The sequence below is a fragment of the Buteo buteo genome, chromosome 1 (genome assembly GCF_964188355.1).
Source record: "Buteo buteo chromosome 1, bButBut1.hap1.1, whole genome shotgun sequence".
NCBI lineage: Eukaryota > Metazoa > Chordata > Aves > Accipitriformes > Accipitridae > Buteo > Buteo buteo.
The window spans coordinates 83,883,594-83,899,876 of record NC_134171.1 but is presented as its reverse complement, the minus strand read 5'-3'; the positions used below and the strand labels follow the sequence as shown (position 1 = coordinate 83,899,876).

Sequence of the window (16,283 nt, the reverse complement as noted above, 5' to 3'; positions counted from 1 at the left end):
CTTTCAAATTTTGTGAATGGAAGGTTGGGGTTTTTTTGTGTCTAATGAACAAAATGTTTCTGTCACTACTGTGTTTGAGGTGTTTCTGCTGTACAAACTCTTACTGCCGAGCATAATGTATTTGAGTTTCAGTTATTTTCAGTGACTTTTGTAATGAAGAAAAAAAAAAAAGCAACCTCAGGAGGCGGGGAGGTGGTGGAAAAGCTGTCCCTCCAATTCATGTAGTAGCCAACTCCTCTGCCATACTTGGTACCAGGGAGGAACTAAGGGACAGGACCTTGTGTTTTAGTTTGGTAGCAGCTCTGGGGCATCAGGTTTGATAGCCTGTTACCTGCAGTGGGTGGAGGGGAGTGAAATGCATTAACCTGGAGTTGGTGGCAGTTTCACTGCTTTGCTGGTGTAGCTGAGAAAAAACCAAGAGCATGCACAAGTTATTACAAAGTCAGACTGAATTTATTACTCTCCAGCAATTAAAAAAAGGCAGAAGACAACATCTAGACATTCTGTTGTTATTTAAGGGGCAGCAAAGCTTTTTATAATTCACATCTGTAGAGCAACAAAGTATCACCTTCCATTTCTTGCAGTCCAAAGGAAGGATAGAAACTGGAAACATCAACTTCCTGCAGCTTGCCCCAGTAAACTACTGGTACTGCAGAGACCAACATAGTTATAGTGACACACATGTCTGTAATGATTTAAATTAGCTGTTTACATAATGATGTTACTTGATTGTTTTGACAAAAACACGAGAACAGGCTAAGCTTTCCAAAAACCAAGTCACAAGTGGAACAATTCCCTTGGCACTGCATTTCTAGGACAATGCTGTTGTAAAAAAAAAAAAAAAAAAAAAAAAAGAAGAAAAAAGAATAAAAGAAAAAATGTACAATAGTACATATAGTTTTATAGTAAAACAGTATCTGAACAGATTCAGTTTTCCTTCTTTTATTAAAGCATATACAGCTTTATAAAATATAAACCTTCCAAAGGTCAAGTTCAAAAGCTTAGAAGAGGCTTTGCTAATTCTAAAGATTTATAACAGCCAAAATACCATTGCTCCTAGAAGATACGTGTTTTATTTTACCTCAACAGTTTTAGCCTTGGAAGGTGAACCACGAACTTGAGTAACATGTTTCGTGTAAGCCCAGCAGCATCCACCACGTCAACTGAAGACTCCTCCTCTGATGGGAATGCTCTCGTTCAGCCCATGTTCTATAAGTTTGATGTCTTCCAAGTCATCCTTTATAATGCTAATGAGATGACTCAGGCCTTCTTGCTGCTGCTTCAGGTGCTGCACAGTTTAAAAACCAGCATAAGCATAGCTCAACTTCACAGATTTTAAGCAATATTTCTCAAAGGTGCCATGGCTGGTGGCAACTGCATAGAGTGGTTTTGTACAACACTTGGGTGCACTGTCACCGAGAACAATAAAAAGGACTTCATCCTTTCACAAAAACATGACATTCTAGATGCATCTCCCACGTTAGCACATAGCTGGCTTAAATTATGAAGTTCAAAGAGTATCCCAGGATTCCACCCAATACTACTTACTTGCTTGATTTCCCTTAATAGGTCTGCATCTATGTAATAGCGCTCTTCAGCCCGCACTGCTCCAAAGTGGTTTTGCATCCTAATTTGGGACATGAGCTCATTCAGTCTGCCCTGGGAGGAGAAACAGGCTTAAGTCAAACACAATTCATTTACATCTATCACAACTCCAGCATGTAGCACTCCTTGAGTCACCAGGGCAGGAAGCATGGCTGCTCATTCCGTTTTTAATTTTTTTTTTGGAAGACATGCAAAGGGCAAGCAACTCCAATACTTCTGAGGACTCAAAAATACTTAAATATCTGTCAGTCAGGCAGCAAAGAGCATGACACAACAACCTAGTAACACCGCTGGACTTCTCTTCTGAAGAGAAGTCTTCTCTACACAACAAGTGTATACGCATGGTTTGGAAAACTTACATTCTTTTGTGAGAAGAAAACAGTTGTTGGCAAAGTTCTATTAACTGCTCACCTTGAACTGCGTAGGAGCGTTAAGTTCACACTGAATTGTATCTAACTGTACACGAAGCTGCTCTTCATCTGCTTGAATGGCATAACCACTCTTCCTTTGGATCTCCTGCTTTATTAACACCTGCAAAAGAAGCCTTTGAGGTTCATTAGAGAAGACTTTGCCCATTTCCTTCCCCACTAGCCCATCCGCATGTCTCATCAGATTTGTTCTGTCATTTAGTCCGCTGCTCTGAGACCTCAGGGCAGTCCCATAGCTTCTGAGTAAGTGAGAGAGAAGGTTCCCAAAGTAGCAAGACATGCTGCGCACCTGAAGCCTTCCCCAACAGCTCTGCCTGCTACTTAAATCAGTAACATTTAGATGAAGTCAGAATTTCATCTTCAATGTTGGCCATGCACAAGATTGCACAGGTCATCCTGCCCCCTCTCAGTTTGTCTTCTGGCACTAGACTGTGTGTCAGAATGAGTTACTTAAACTACCCATGTTACCTGTAATGTTCTGTGAGAAAGCGCCATCAGTTTCCTTTTATACTGTGCAATTTTTGCCATAGTTGTTGTTTGGTTTTTCTGCAGCTCACTGATATCTTCTGATATTATCTACAGAGGAGATGGAGTCAGTTGGAAGTCATAAGAGTTTCTGGTAACAGAACACATTAGTCCTGATTTGAAACCGGGATTTTCAAACCAGTACTCAGTCCAGCAACTTCGCATCCTCACTAAAGATGCTTCCAGAAAGCTTTTTGCTAGACCTCTACTGTGCTGGTTTCTATTTATTTTCACATGCAGCTGGCATTTTCAGAAGGCATCAGAAAACTGGGTGCCTAAATTAGAGTTTGTGCCAGTACAACTCTATTCAGCTGGTTTGAATTAGCCTATAACAACACAGCAAGGTTGAATCTGAAAAAAAAAAAAAGCAAGCCAAAACACACTGCTCAGTTTTTGGCCAAAAGATATAATTAAGGAATATATTAAGAATTAGTATTGAAGAGTCACAGCCCCATGCACATGGTTCCAGTTTCAGTTTTCAACACACAGGAGGCATGGGGGGAGGCTCATTTAATAGCACATCCTTTGTCAAAAGCAAGCAGTCATGATAAAGATGAGAAGCCTTACATCTAATCGAGTTTGATGCTGTTTGGTCATCTGATCTTGGACCTTCAATCTTCTCAACAGTTCCTTGAAACCCACCATCGGCACAGGAATAAGTCTACAAGAATACAAATATTTCTTACAACACATTTTTATATTAGACATGTGGTACAGATTACTAATTATTCATATAAACCAATATAAAGTTACAGATAATCTTGGCTTATTATAAATTAAATTAATATGTAAACATATCTTGTTTTGCTAAGTTCTAGAGTCCTCACTGTTCCTAACAACCTGGTTTTTTTTTTCCACAAAGAAATCAGCCAAAGTTATCTGTGACCACTGGAGGGTACAAGGGTCCATCACTTTAAGCTGCAGGAATAAAGAGAAAAAACCCACAATGGTTGCAGAAAGTAAGTCACAACAAGTAGTCCATGGAATGGATGACACCACAACGTGAAATAATGCAAGTAAGGCTCTTTATCCTGACAACCCTTAAGGACCTAAATCGGTTCAGGGATTATACAGGCATTTCTAGTAATCCTCACTGCTTCAATTGAGATCAGCACTTGACACAGTTATTTTCTAATAAGTTTCTTACAAATTACCTGAAGGGTACTACACAATATTATATATTTCTCCCTTTTCCTAGTCTTTTTGTAATACTCAGAGGGACTACTAGACTTACTTGTCAGGATCAGGATTATCAACTTTGGCTTGTTCCCATATAATAGGATCAACACCTTAAAAAAACCAGACAAACAAGTTTTTAGTATGGATAGATCTGAATAGATATCATATCTTACAGCTGTTAAGCAGGAAAGATACTAGGAAATACACACACTCTATGAACTTTGCTAACCTGAATGACTGTTATACAAATTAAGGTTAATTAAACAAGGGTACTTAAAAGTCTTGGTCCTGAACTGTGGCAGTCAGTTCAGTCCAAAAGGCTGTCAAGCACTTGTACTGGTTTGAAAGCATAGGAAAGGAACAACCCATAGGTGATCAAATCAGACAATCCCTAGATCAAGGGGAAAAATTCCTGTTGTTTCCACTGTATGCTACACTTGGGTCATCTTCCCTCTTCAAGTTGCTTATTGTATTACAAAAAATAAAAATTAAAAACAAAAATCAGTGATTAACTGATCAAAGTACCAAACTAGCGGGCAAAATAATCCCAGTAGGAATTATCATGGTTCCTAACAAGATTTGTCTAAAGATTTTATCTATTGACAGAAGAGTTGCTTGTTTTGCCATGAACTGCTTCATCAGGTAACACCATAAAATAAAAGCAGTCTGATCGTACAGGTACATCAACATCATGATGCAAGGTATTACATTCTCCAAACCTCACTGCAAATCAAATCACTGTATTAAATGCACATACCTAGGTATGCTGGGGGAGGGGGGGAGCACGGAAGACAACACTGATAGGGAAGCAATTGACTTTCTAACCAGAAAGAGACATGCCAAAAAAAACCAAACCAAAACAAAAAAAGCACTGGTAATTTAACCATTTCAGGCCAGCTTAAAGAGGAGACCAGAACAGTCAGCTACCATAAAATTTTTCACTGCACAACACTCCAGGTAATTCCTCATAAAACCTATTGTCTTCATACCAAAACTCATCTCTCAGGGTGTGACTGCTTCTCTGGAGCTCAGCACTAACATGCCTTCTTACACATCTTACTGCTTGATTAGCCAGCCTACAAACTGAGCTTCCTTCTCAGTCATAGACTAACGAGCTGTGCCCAACCATTATTACACAGGCCCCCCCCCCCTTGTTTTTTCATGTATAAGTTGAAATGATTTATGATGGCTAAATCATGTAGTATGGTGTTGTGTGGCATATTACTGGTAAATAATGACTGTCTTGGTAGCCTATACTGCACTTCAGTGGGAAAACCGGCTGTAATTAAAACCACTACATCAGTATGTCAGAGTGCCTTGGAAACTCTTATAGTTTTAAAAGGTTTTGTCCAGTGGGGCAACACCTGCATTTTTCCCAGAGACCCAAAAAAGCCCCAGAAGAGGCCCAAATGCACCCCTGTGCAGCCCCAGACCACATACCGGCAGGAGGGTTCTGCAGGAGCTGTTTGACTTGTGCTGGGGAAAGCTCTGTTCTGGCCATGGAGAGGCTGACCCCCAGCTGCTGTAAGGACGATTTTATGTTGGCTTGTTCGAAGTGGGCATAGAGAGTCGTCGCAGGAACTCTCCTCGAAGTACCGTTGGGCGAGCGCTCAACGACATAAATGATCACTTCTGTCCTGAGCAAGACAAAAGTCATACTGTCAGATAAAGATCAGCACTGTATAGAAACTAACACGATGAAGAAAAACCTAAATCAAAGATACCACTTCTTCCAGCTGATTGTTAACTTACTTCAGCTAACAGAGATACAAAGTACTAGTAAGTGCAGGGTTTAACACAGCAAGGCAGAAAGAGAAAAGCTGTAAATACCCTACAAAACTACACTCTCCCCCCCAGTTTTAACAACCATATTATATGGTGATACTAGTACTACATTAAGAATAACCTAAAACCTTTGGCCTTTAAAACAGAATGAACAACTGTGGGGAAGTAGGAAGCAGAAACGTCAGTGTGCTGAATTACTTCAGGCAGACTAGCCTGAGGCCCCCAAACAAGTCAAAGCAGACAGCACTCTGATATAACACACAAAGAATGAGCCAGCTCAACTAGCCTCAGAACAGCTTTCCCACCAAAACAAACATCTCCGATACAGAACACTGCAAAGACACTGTTACTATACACCCCGATGCCCTTCTGCCTTATGCATGACCAAGTGAAGAATACCTCACAGCTCGTACAATACTAAGTATTTATCCCACCCTCATTGTTCACATCCTCATCTCCAACTTCTGCAGCTGAGCAAGGTCTGGAGAAGCCTATTTCCTGAACAGAGCTGAGGTTCTCAGCTGTGCAGTCCAGCAAAAGCAAGCAGTAACATAAACAGGAAAGATACTGGAATTAAGACCTTAAAAAAAAGCAACATGAAGAAATGAAAGACACAAAATCAAACTCAGGATGAACAGATCTAAAATCAAGGAGAAAGGGAGACAGAGTAGACTAAGCGCTAACCCTTTATAGCATGCAATACCGGATAAAAAGGCAAAACCATGTAAAATTCACATACTGGTCATCTGGCATCGTTTTAACACCTTCTACGTTGACAGTGAGGGTCTGGTTTCCTCCCAGAATTTTGTGTAGTGATTCTACGAGCTGCTGCTGCTGGCTTCGAATATCTACTTCTTTTCTGTTAAAGACCAAGACCACGAGGCCATCTTCATCTTTGTTGTTGGGCATTAAACTGTAACCCACAGCCTGCAAATGAACAAACAAAAACTGGGGATATATTACTTAGCAAAAGCATATTTAAGTGGTGTGAAGAGGAGGGGCAAAACCCCTCAATTTTTAGAGCAACTGGTTCAAAATTTAAGTTACAACACATTCAGAGATGCAGAAACATAAAATCAATCCCCTTTTAAAACGTTCTCCCACAAGGCCACCAGTAGAGTAGCTTATGAAACAGTTCAGATTTTTACAAGAAGTTCTCTAAGTATCCGTTCCCCATCTTAAAAAAAAAAAAAAAGCTATGGATTGGGAGATGCCAACTCAGTAGGGTATTTATGCTACTTCAGAGCTGATATCAATCAGGAACATTTTACGAATTTACACTTTTTCTAAGTTGCAAAAAGAACCAGAGGACCAGACCTGAATATAGAAAAATTACTGGAGTTCCAGAAAAATTTTACAACATTGCAAAACAGTTACTGACATAACCTAATTGAAATATAAGCCAGCCATAAATCTTTATGGATCTCTTAGCATTTTCCTACTGTAGATCCAGACAGTTTGCCAAGCAGTACAAGTCAAAACATGGACACAGAGTTTTTCTACTAGCTAAGACATGCATCAAGTAAGCTTCTCACACCAGAATTTGGGACAGCCAATTTTCCCTGTGTTAGCAAGTGTCACTGCCTATAAAGTTTAACATTATCTTTATCCTTGCTGTGATAAAGCTGTAGGTAAGGTTCGATGTTTAATTCAACATCATAATCTAATACAGGAACACTTGCTGCCATCTGTGCTAAGCAACAGCATGCTTTCCCTGTTTGAAAAAAAACAACAGTCCTGTTGGCTCCAGTGTAAACTCCATGACTTGTAAGAAAGATCTAAACTGTTAGCTCATTATAAGCAAAAGCAGAGCAGCAGTTTTCATCTCATCTTGCCTATGAACTGTCACACCAACGTATCACTGGTGACACGGTGGACAGCGGGTGCTTTTTAAGGCCCTGACACCCCATGCACGTGGGTGACTTGCGCCTCTCCCTTTCTGCAAGTTCAACTGAAGAGAGAAATCAGCTGGGGATGTGCCCAAGAGCCTGGTCTTTGGCAGCAGAAGGTAATTCCCCGCGATGGTGAGCCTCGCAGAATCAGCCTTCTTTGGTTGGGCCGTCCTGTCATGGAGCACAACAGTGACAGCTAAACAATAATTTGGGTTTAAGCACATGCCTTTCACTTCCACAGTTGTGAAAGAGGCCCACGCTGTGGGGAAAGACTTGCCAGTACGCAGAAGAATAAATCTCATTACATGCCAAGTAGTACTAAGACCACACAGACATGACTCCTCCTGTATTTCTCTTTTAAATAAATAAATCTTTCACTATTTCTTTATGCAATTAAGTATTTCCAAACTATAACAGATTTTTTACTTCATTGTGGTCCTTCAAGTGACAGCCTGTATCACATACCTTCAAAGCACACTTCTCTTGGTTAAGAGCTGCATGCTTCTCATTTGTTCTAGAGCTGGAATTGTGTACAAGTGGATTCCCTGAATACCTGTGAAACCCTTTGGGTAATGCTTCATTCTTATCAGGTGTCTGATGCTTGCAGAGGCAATAAACCAAACTAGCTTACAATGCTTTGCTCCAATACCTGTGCCATCAACTTCTCCACTATTTTTCCTAGGCATCCACCATTGCTGACATATATTGAACTTTTCAGTATTTCACTTAAGGTACGTGAACTTGTAATGGCATTAGTAATACTCAAGTCACAGGGACAAAAGTAAACCTAGTACATGGCATTGTCTAGCTTGAAAGGAAAACTTCTCCTTTTGGTAAATGAAACTGTAAAATAACTGATTTTCCATCACACGACTTACACTTCGCAATTTTTCAAAGCCCAGAAAACTCTAAAGCCGTTTCAGGCAACAACTTACAAGAACGTAAGCTTTCAGGTGCATTATCAACAAAATATTTAAGGTAACACCTAAGAAGATAATGCAACAGAAGCCAAGCATTTGTTATGCACGCACTCAGTTGCAACAAAGATTTTATAAGAAGTGTCACGATGTGCATAATAAAAACTAGTCTTAATTAGGTATTAACCTACATTCAGGTTAGAAAGTTTGCACTTCAAAGAATCAGCTTGGCAAAGGAGGGTATCACCATGCCTGACCCAAATCCACTTTCAAGTCTGCAGCTTATCAAGAAAGTCAGCAGGCACGAGATTTGCAGAGGATGAAAAGCCACATATTCTTTCTTGACATGAAAAGTACGATCTGGAACTGCTAACGATGTAATACACGGGATGGAGTCAGCTTCAGCACTGGCAAGGATAAAGGTAGAGGAAAGCTGAAGGCTGGTGTATTTAAAATGGTATGCACAGGCCAGGTTCATAGAGGGTTTTTCTAATGTAGGCAAAGCAATGAAGACAGACCCTGAAGTTCTTATTCCAGATGTTAACAGTTTCTTTCAGATATGAAGGTCATTTTAAGTAGTTTCTCTAATACTGTAATCTAAACAAATACACGTTAAAATTAATTTCCAGATATCTGCTCCAACTACACACGCACTAGCCTAAATGCTATCATATGAAAACGTTAGTTTCATGACCCACATAGGCACTCATTACGTAGTACCTCAACACCACCCAGATTCCCAGCATCTATACATCTTCAAACCTTCTAATTAGCATACATCAGTTGTGTACATTACCTAGAAAAATACTGCTTCAGAATACTCTTAACAGTAACAAAATCTGATTCAACACTCATGAGACACTCAGACACTCAGCAAGCAGAGTAACTGCCTCAGAACTGTTTGTGGGCCGTTGAACAACTCCATACCTTAAACCTGCAAAAGGGATTTTCCTGTGTGAACTCCACTGGAGCGATGTTATTGTTGAAGTAGCCTTTGCCTGTTCCCCAGAAGGCCTGAAGCTGATTCCATTTTGCCAAAATAGCATCTCTCTCGTCTCCTAAGAGTGTCGGAGCTGAGAGGGCACTGGCTGTATTGATGAGCTGGTTTGACTGGGCGGGTGTCTGAGCAGGCTGGCTGAACAAGCCGCTTCCTAATGCTGTGTTGGATGAAGAAAAACAAATGAACTCCTTCAGCAAGACAGACTCGCTTGCTAACATATACCATCTGCGTATCATTCGTATCATGTCTTTTCACATTTTGAGAAGCAAAATAAATGCACAGAATAAATAAATCATTATCAGATAACATTTTTTAAAAGTGTCTTTTTACACCCGATCTTCATCAGCAACAGAAGTTCCTGAATGCTGAGTTAGAAGAAAAGATGTATTATTTTTTCTTTAAATGAGATGTCTATATTCACCCATAACATCATCTGGCACCTTCAATTTCTAAATCTGAAGGGTAGATTTGTTATTATAATTTCAGTGGACTCAGAGCCTGCTGCTGGTCATTATCCTACTCACATTTAAACTAAACTCAACACTGTTTTTCTCCCCTTTCTAGTAATGCCATGAATGCCAACATCAATTCTGTAACTACTCTTCCTACCGCTGCCAAACCAAAGGGGTGAATCTCATTGGGAACTAAAGGGTGAAGCTCAGAAATTTGCTTGAGCTGTAGTTCAAAGAAAAAGGCAAGGGCTGCAAATGTAGGCATTTCAAAAGCCAAATTTCTGAGAAGTCTCCATCAATCAAGTGATAAGTGTAACAGCCTCCTTTTACAATATACTTCCGTCCCAATACTTGTGCACCTGTTGCAGTCTTATGCTTTCAATGCTAAGGAAGGGGTAAGCCAGGAGAAGGCCATACTTACTGGTCTGTTGCTGCTGGGTACCGAAGCCTCCAAAGCCTAGCCCAGTTCCCAACCCACTACCCAAGCCAGTTCCAGTTCCTGTGCCAAAACTAGTACCAAATCCAAAGCCTTTGTTCTGGGTAGCACCAAAGAGTCCTGGGGAAATAAGCAAAGAATTTTTGAGAAAAAGAGAAGAGGAGTATCTGTGCAATCCAAAACATTGTTGTGAAGGGCTGATGCCCTACAGTTCATTCTAAAGCAAATACTTTCAGACTTGTACTCTCTTACCACTGGTGCCTGTATTGGTGGGAGCGGAAAAACTAAATGCTGGTCCCGCAGTGGTGGTAGTTGTCCCAAATCCTCCAAACGCACCTAACAAACAAAGTTTGCAAGTAAGGCAGACGGCACGTTGTGAGCAGCAGTTGTACGTAACATGACAATAAATTGTACGTGTCAAAGGGTGTTATGAGAAGAGATGTTGACAGATGGATGTATTATGTTACAAGCATGTAGTTCACATTGATCATGGGTATCACGTTGATTGTCTGAGGAAATGGGGGAGAAAACATGAACCAGAAAGCCAACACATCTACAGTGTGTCAAGAAAGCAAATAAAAAAAAGCAGCAGTGAACTAACATCCTGTTCCTCTACCAGCAGGAAGTGCTTTCCTTAGTGACAGACACAACTAATAATAGTATTTCTTAGATTCACTCTCAGGAATACTTCTAGTCAATGTTGGTGGTAAGCGTTTAATAAACAATCTGATGTTTTATGAGCTTTTTAAACCTTCTTAACCTCTTAAGAGCAACAATAGAAACAAATCAAGTAAAGCCTGAGGCTAGGGTGCACAGAAGTGCTGTGCTTACATGGGAATGCTCTCACAGCAATGATTTCTTTCTACACACAGGTAAAATCCTACAAGGTGGGCTTTTTTTAAGCCTAGTTTCCCTATCAGCCCCCCCATTAAATCTCATTTTGAGGTTCAACCACTATCAGAGGAAGACGGATGCAAAAGCAATCAGCGTTCCACAGATTTTCAGGATGACCAGTCACTGGCTAGCAGGAGCAGACCTAAGTGAGGGCCCGAGCTCCACAGTGCCAGAGAAAGCCCCAAGAAACCCATCTTCCCATTTGCCCCCTTAGAAGAGGTGCCCCAATGCAGGGCAGCTGCGCTGAGACAGGTGCTACCAGCCCAGACAGCCTCCCAGTGCATGATGCTGCACAGGTGCTGGATGCCACGGCACCATCACTTTGCTAGGGTGGTGCCAGTGCACCATTGGCGCAAAGTGCAGCCTGCGGACTTCTGACTAGCCCTGGAAAAGTTCTCTCTGTTTCAAGCTGTTCTTACATGTGTTCAAATGAAGAAAGACAGTCTGCTACAAAGGATTTGTCAAAAAGACGCTGCCATTGCTGACTCACACATCAATAACAACAACAAAAAAAAGTCTCTTCAGACCTACTACACTTACCGTCCTCTTGTACACATACAAAATAAACAGCTTAAACCAAAGTCAACATGCAATCGCTTTTAATTTTCATTCAGTAAACATCTGAATGTAAGCAGATACAATAAGTTGTTCCCTGTAATGTTCAAGTTTCAGTCCTACCAGCGAGGGAGAAACCCTAGCAGGAGTACCATCAGATGACACAATTTTTTGGTAGTTTTGTACTCACAGTAAATTTAGTCATCCTCTCTTGAAAAAGGATCTAAGAGTGCAAATTGCTAAACAAAATTAAGTAACCAAGTTCACTTCTGGAGTAGTTCAAATTCAGCTAAAGAAATACAGCCCAATAGCATTCATACCAAATAAAAACAAAACCAGATCCCTCGAGTGCACAGAACAGGTAAGAGTATGCTAAGACAGGGAACAATGACGCTGTGGAATGAATATAATTCCTATACGAGCAGCGGCAACAAGACCCCACAGGCTAATTCTACATGAGTAAAAGCATTAGAAATCCATACAGTTAAGCATTTTTATATGAAATGGAAACGATTTAACTTGAAATTGTATCAGCTGATTGCTCAGAACTGATGGATCTACATGGGGCCATGAACGGTTTTCTTAATCAATACCCAGCACCCACATCACACACAAGACCCTCCCACAAGCATAGAGAATCTCTTAACGAGAGCCTGGGATGCGTGCTATTTCAGGGTACAGAATGGCATTTAGGAAACAGAGATCACAGCGAGGGCTGGTCATTTTGTGCTGATCGTATAAAATTTGTTTCTCCACAGAAACTATTGAGGTGTAGTGCATTCATGACAGCCAACGGAAGGCCAATGAGGAGACACAGGGGTAGATGAAAAAACATGACTGCAGTAGTCCAAGAATCTCATGTCAAGAAACGTGGCATTAGGGACCAGCTCTGCAATTGTTCCTGATTGCCTGGATCTGAACGGGGAATTGATGTTGCCGTTTTGCTAGGTAATCGAGGCTCAATTTTAGACTAGGTCAGACCGGTAGGTTACCACAATTCATTTCCATTTCAGAGACTGAGCATTTGGTGCATGGTTATTTTTCCTCAACAGCTATTTCTTGAGAATTTAATCGGAAAAAAAACCCTACAAGCCTATGGCTCTCAAACCCATTCCACTTTCAGAGCTTTTGTCTCCAGTCTTCACTGGATATGAACATTAGTACTAAACACAGATTCTCAGTTAGGAATGCAATTCTTGGACCCCTGCTATTAACATTTATTACAGAACAAGTATTTATGCATTATCTACCTGCACTTGCCAGACTGTTACCAAAATTGAATGGTGGAGTTGAGGTAGTGGAAACACCGAAATTCCCAATATTAAAATTCACTGCAGGATTAGCAGTTAATCCGAAACCCCCAAAATTAAACCCACTGGCAGTGGAGTTTGTAGTTTCAAGCCCACCAAATCCTGACAAGCGGGAAGCAGAAAAAGAGCAAGGTAACATTAGTTCCAAGTAAAAGGTAGGTTCAGGAAAGAAAAGCTAAAAAATTTTTCCATCACCATGGACAAGACACGCATAGTTAAAAACAAGAGTAAGATATTAACTGGCATTAAACATTATTTATTGAACACAAGGAGGACAGTTAAAAGCTTCCTGTTTAACCCACTCTCCCCACATCACTGCTGTGAGCATCTTGTTTTTCAACTATACTGCATATAAAGCAGCTAACATTTTTCCCATCTTAGTTCAAAGTTATACATGAAAACATCCACGTGATTCAACATTCCTGTTAAGAGTAATTTTTAACTGCCTAAGACTGCTTGATACAGCTGCATCTGTATTAATGTAGCTGACAGTAGCATAATTATTTCACATGCTATCAGGAAGGCAAGAATAAACTATCTTCATGCTAATACCATACCCACATATGAGCAGCGATAGCAGAATAAACACAAAATACACCTCCAGCAGCTGAGGCACCATGCGTGCCTCAAATACTCCAAGGCAGACTTATTCAAGTTATATTTGCAAAATCTGTCTAGTCCAGCGCTTGCTGGTAACTTACCAGATGCATCCAGTTTTTCCAGCACTAAGAAAAAAGCTAATACAGCAGCTCCCCGACTCCCTCCCCAGAAATAGCCGAGAACAGGTTCATACTAGATGGACAGACAGGCAACAGGCAGTCCTGGGGTGTGATCCCAGAATTCCCTCTCATACTGCTCTGCGAGCACAATAAACCTTCTAACAGCGTACAAGCAGTACAAGATCGTCGTTTATTTAAGATGAGGCCAGAAAGTCTCTGTCTAAACCAGCCAGAGTCAGAGTGAAAGACCACACAGTATAGTCCAGGCTAACTGCAGCGAAGGTGAGCCCTGTCCAAAGGACTTACTGTCTGCTCTGAAAGCCAACTCAGTGAGAGTAAGGAAGGCTCTGGCTTGCATTTCACCAAGACTGACAGTCCATTGACAGCAGCAAAACAGTAAGAGGGAAAAAGTCTTCCTTCCTTTACAAGTTAAGCACTATCTTTTACACTGCTCTAAAATTAACTTCCAAGAGCATCTCATCCAAACAGGAACATGACTGCAATCAAAAGCGATGATCTGAGTGACCTGGCAGTATTACACAGGCACCACCGTGCATCAACACATCAGAAGTGCCCTCAGAGCAACTGACTCTTCTTTCGCCAGCATCAAGCCCTGGACACCTCCCGACACGGACCCGCCACCACCGCGTAGGAACTGTTCACGCGGGAGAAAGACAAAAACCCAACAAAACCCGGCCGGTACGGTGGGGACAGCGTTTGACCGAAGGCGGGTGGGACAAAACTAGCGGGGGGAGCTCGCTCGCATCTCACCGGTTCCACCGAGAAAAGGCGAGACGACACGGCCACGGCCCCGTCCCCGGCCACACCCGTCCCCGCCAAAGCCCCGCCGAGGACAGCTCCGCGCGGCCGTGCCCATAGCGCTCCGCACTCAACGGAGACCGGCGGGGACCGGGCTTCCCGCCGCCGCTGAGGGGCTGCGGATGGCGCTGACAGAAAAGAGAGGGGGGCACGCGCGCCCGGCCGCCGCTGAGGGGGCCGCGGGTCTCATTGGTGGGGCGGCACGCGCCCCTGGCCGCCGCTGAGGGGGCCGCGGGTCTCATTGGTGGGGAAGGGGGGGCACGCGCGCCCAGGACCGTTGGGGCTCGGCTACCGCGCCGCGAGGAGGGAAAAAGACTCCGCCCCACCCACCCCTCCGCCCGCCCCGCCCCGGCTCCTGCCGCCGCCGCCGCCCGGTACCCTCCGCGCTCACCGGTCGGGTTGGCGGCCCCGGCGCCCGCCGTTGCCCCGAAGTTGAAAGCCATGAGCTGCTCTGTTGGCGGGGCCGGCGGGAGGCGCGTGCAGCACCCCGGGGAAGTCCGACCAGAAACAAACCGCCGCCGCTTCCGGCCGCTGCCGCCAAGCGCTTCCGGTTAACGCGGCCGTCAGGGTGTCGCCGCGGGCCGTACCACTACGCACGGCTGGGGCGGGGGGAGCTGGGACACCATCCCTGGGGGGGGGCGGGGGGGACGGGACAGTTCAAAAAAAGGGCTAAGAAACCCAAACAGATCTTCCCCTTGTATCAGGAGAAGAAAACGTCCTGCTCTTGGCTTAACAGAGATTTAAGAGAATCTGCCGGGGAACAATAGTCAGGGGGCAGAGCGGAGGGACCGCAGCGATTCAGCAAGGAAAATAAAAGCGCAGCTTAAAGCGCTGTATCGTGTGAGAGAAACATAAACAAACAGCGACGCGGAAAGGCACAAAACTTCAGAAAAAGAACAGCTCTGAAGGGCGAAGTCCCAGGGACAGGTCGGGGGGCACCACAGCCCCATTCCGAGGGAGCCGGGGTGGGCAGACACCAGAGCGAGCTCCGTCAGGAGAGCAACGCGGCTCCTTCCAGTCGAGGCCTGACGAAGAGTCGTCAACACCCAACAAAAATCGGGGTGTATGGACTCAAGAAAGAGATCCGCACGGCTCTACCGTGCTCATGGCAGCCCCCACGCAGCCCTGGGGTCGCTCCACACCTGCAGCGTCCCTGGCTGAGGAAGACCGCTTTCCTACTGGGGATCTGCCTTACAACGGAATCGGCAGTTTTTCCCTTGTCCCCTTCCTGTCACCGTTAATTTGGGGCCAGGCTGTCCCCGCCGTAGGAAAGAAAATCCACTCGACTTTCCCTACGTGACAGGTTCTTCCTCACAAAAGCACTGAGGCGGCTGTAACACCAACAACATAACTGGCATCCGGAACGTGGCAAGAAGAGCAGTATCTGGGTAAAAGCAGAGCAAAGAAAGTTCCCAAATTGTTTTCACAGAGTGTCACTTTCAGCCTGGCCTCCCAGAAAGCAACATTTTGGGGAGGGGGGCTGGGAGGGGGGCACGGAGAAGAGGTGACAGTTTGAGCCCACAATGTCAAACGGAGTGGTTGCTCCTTTGAGACGACTGGCTGTAGGAAGTTGTGATGAAGTTTGTAGTTCCCTGGGCGTACGGTTGCAGTTCTCAAGGCAACAGGCAGGCAAATGTCCTGCCGGCATCTTCATCCTGGGTGGAGGTTTAGGATACCAGCTCTGGCCTTCTGCTGAGGCAAACGCATGGAAGAGGCAAAGCTGCAACTGCAAGACTGCAAGGACCCGGGGCTGTGCCAGGTGCTTTT

At 43.5% G+C, this 16,283-nt stretch overlaps 1 protein-coding gene across 4 annotated transcripts; it reads right to left on the bottom strand.

Moving 5' to 3' along the window:
- Positions 1–449: 449 nt before the first annotated feature.
- NUP54 (nucleoporin 54) lies at positions 450–16,141 on the bottom strand. Of its 4 annotated transcripts, none has more exons than XR_012652059.1 (13): positions 14,469–14,814; positions 10,472–10,555; positions 10,205–10,339; positions 9,259–9,488; positions 6,262–6,449; positions 5,178–5,374; positions 3,793–3,847; positions 3,126–3,219; positions 2,502–2,609; positions 2,017–2,136; positions 1,549–1,659; positions 1,082–1,288; positions 450–822 (listed from the first exon to the last, which is right to left on the bottom strand). XR_012652059.1 is itself a non-coding variant. In XM_075039083.1 (13 exons), the coding sequence occupies exons 1-13, from the start codon at positions 14,957–14,959 to the stop codon at positions 1,160–1,162; spliced, it is 1,665 nt and encodes a 554-aa protein (XP_074895184.1). In that variant the 5' UTR covers positions 14,960–16,141; the 3' UTR covers positions 450–1,159. The 4 variants fall into 4 exon arrangements, 3 of the variants coding, with proteins under 3 accessions (XP_074895184.1, XP_074895179.1, XP_074895169.1); XM_075039083.1 differs by lacking the exon at positions 14,469–14,814 and adding exons at positions 12,919–13,080; positions 14,908–16,141 and having other exon boundaries at positions 450–1,288; XM_075039078.1 differs by lacking the exon at positions 14,469–14,814 and adding an exon at positions 14,908–16,141 and having other exon boundaries at positions 450–1,288.
- Positions 16,142–16,283: the final 142 nt, after the last annotated feature.

Bases quoted from the DNA above. Each gene is read 5' to 3' on its own strand.
- NUP54 (XM_075039083.1), bottom strand. From the start codon at position 14,959: ATGGCTTTCAACTTCGGGGCAACGGCGGGCGCCGGGGCCGCCAACCCG. The intron at 13,081-14,907 runs GTGAGCGCGGAG...CCCGCTTGTCAG, and splicing joins CGGGGCCGCCAACCCGACCG to GATTTGGTGGGCTTGAAACT. The intron at 10,340-10,471 runs GTAAGAGAGTAC...TTATTTCCCCAG, and splicing joins CACCAATACAGGCACCAGTG to GACTCTTTGGTGCTACCCAG.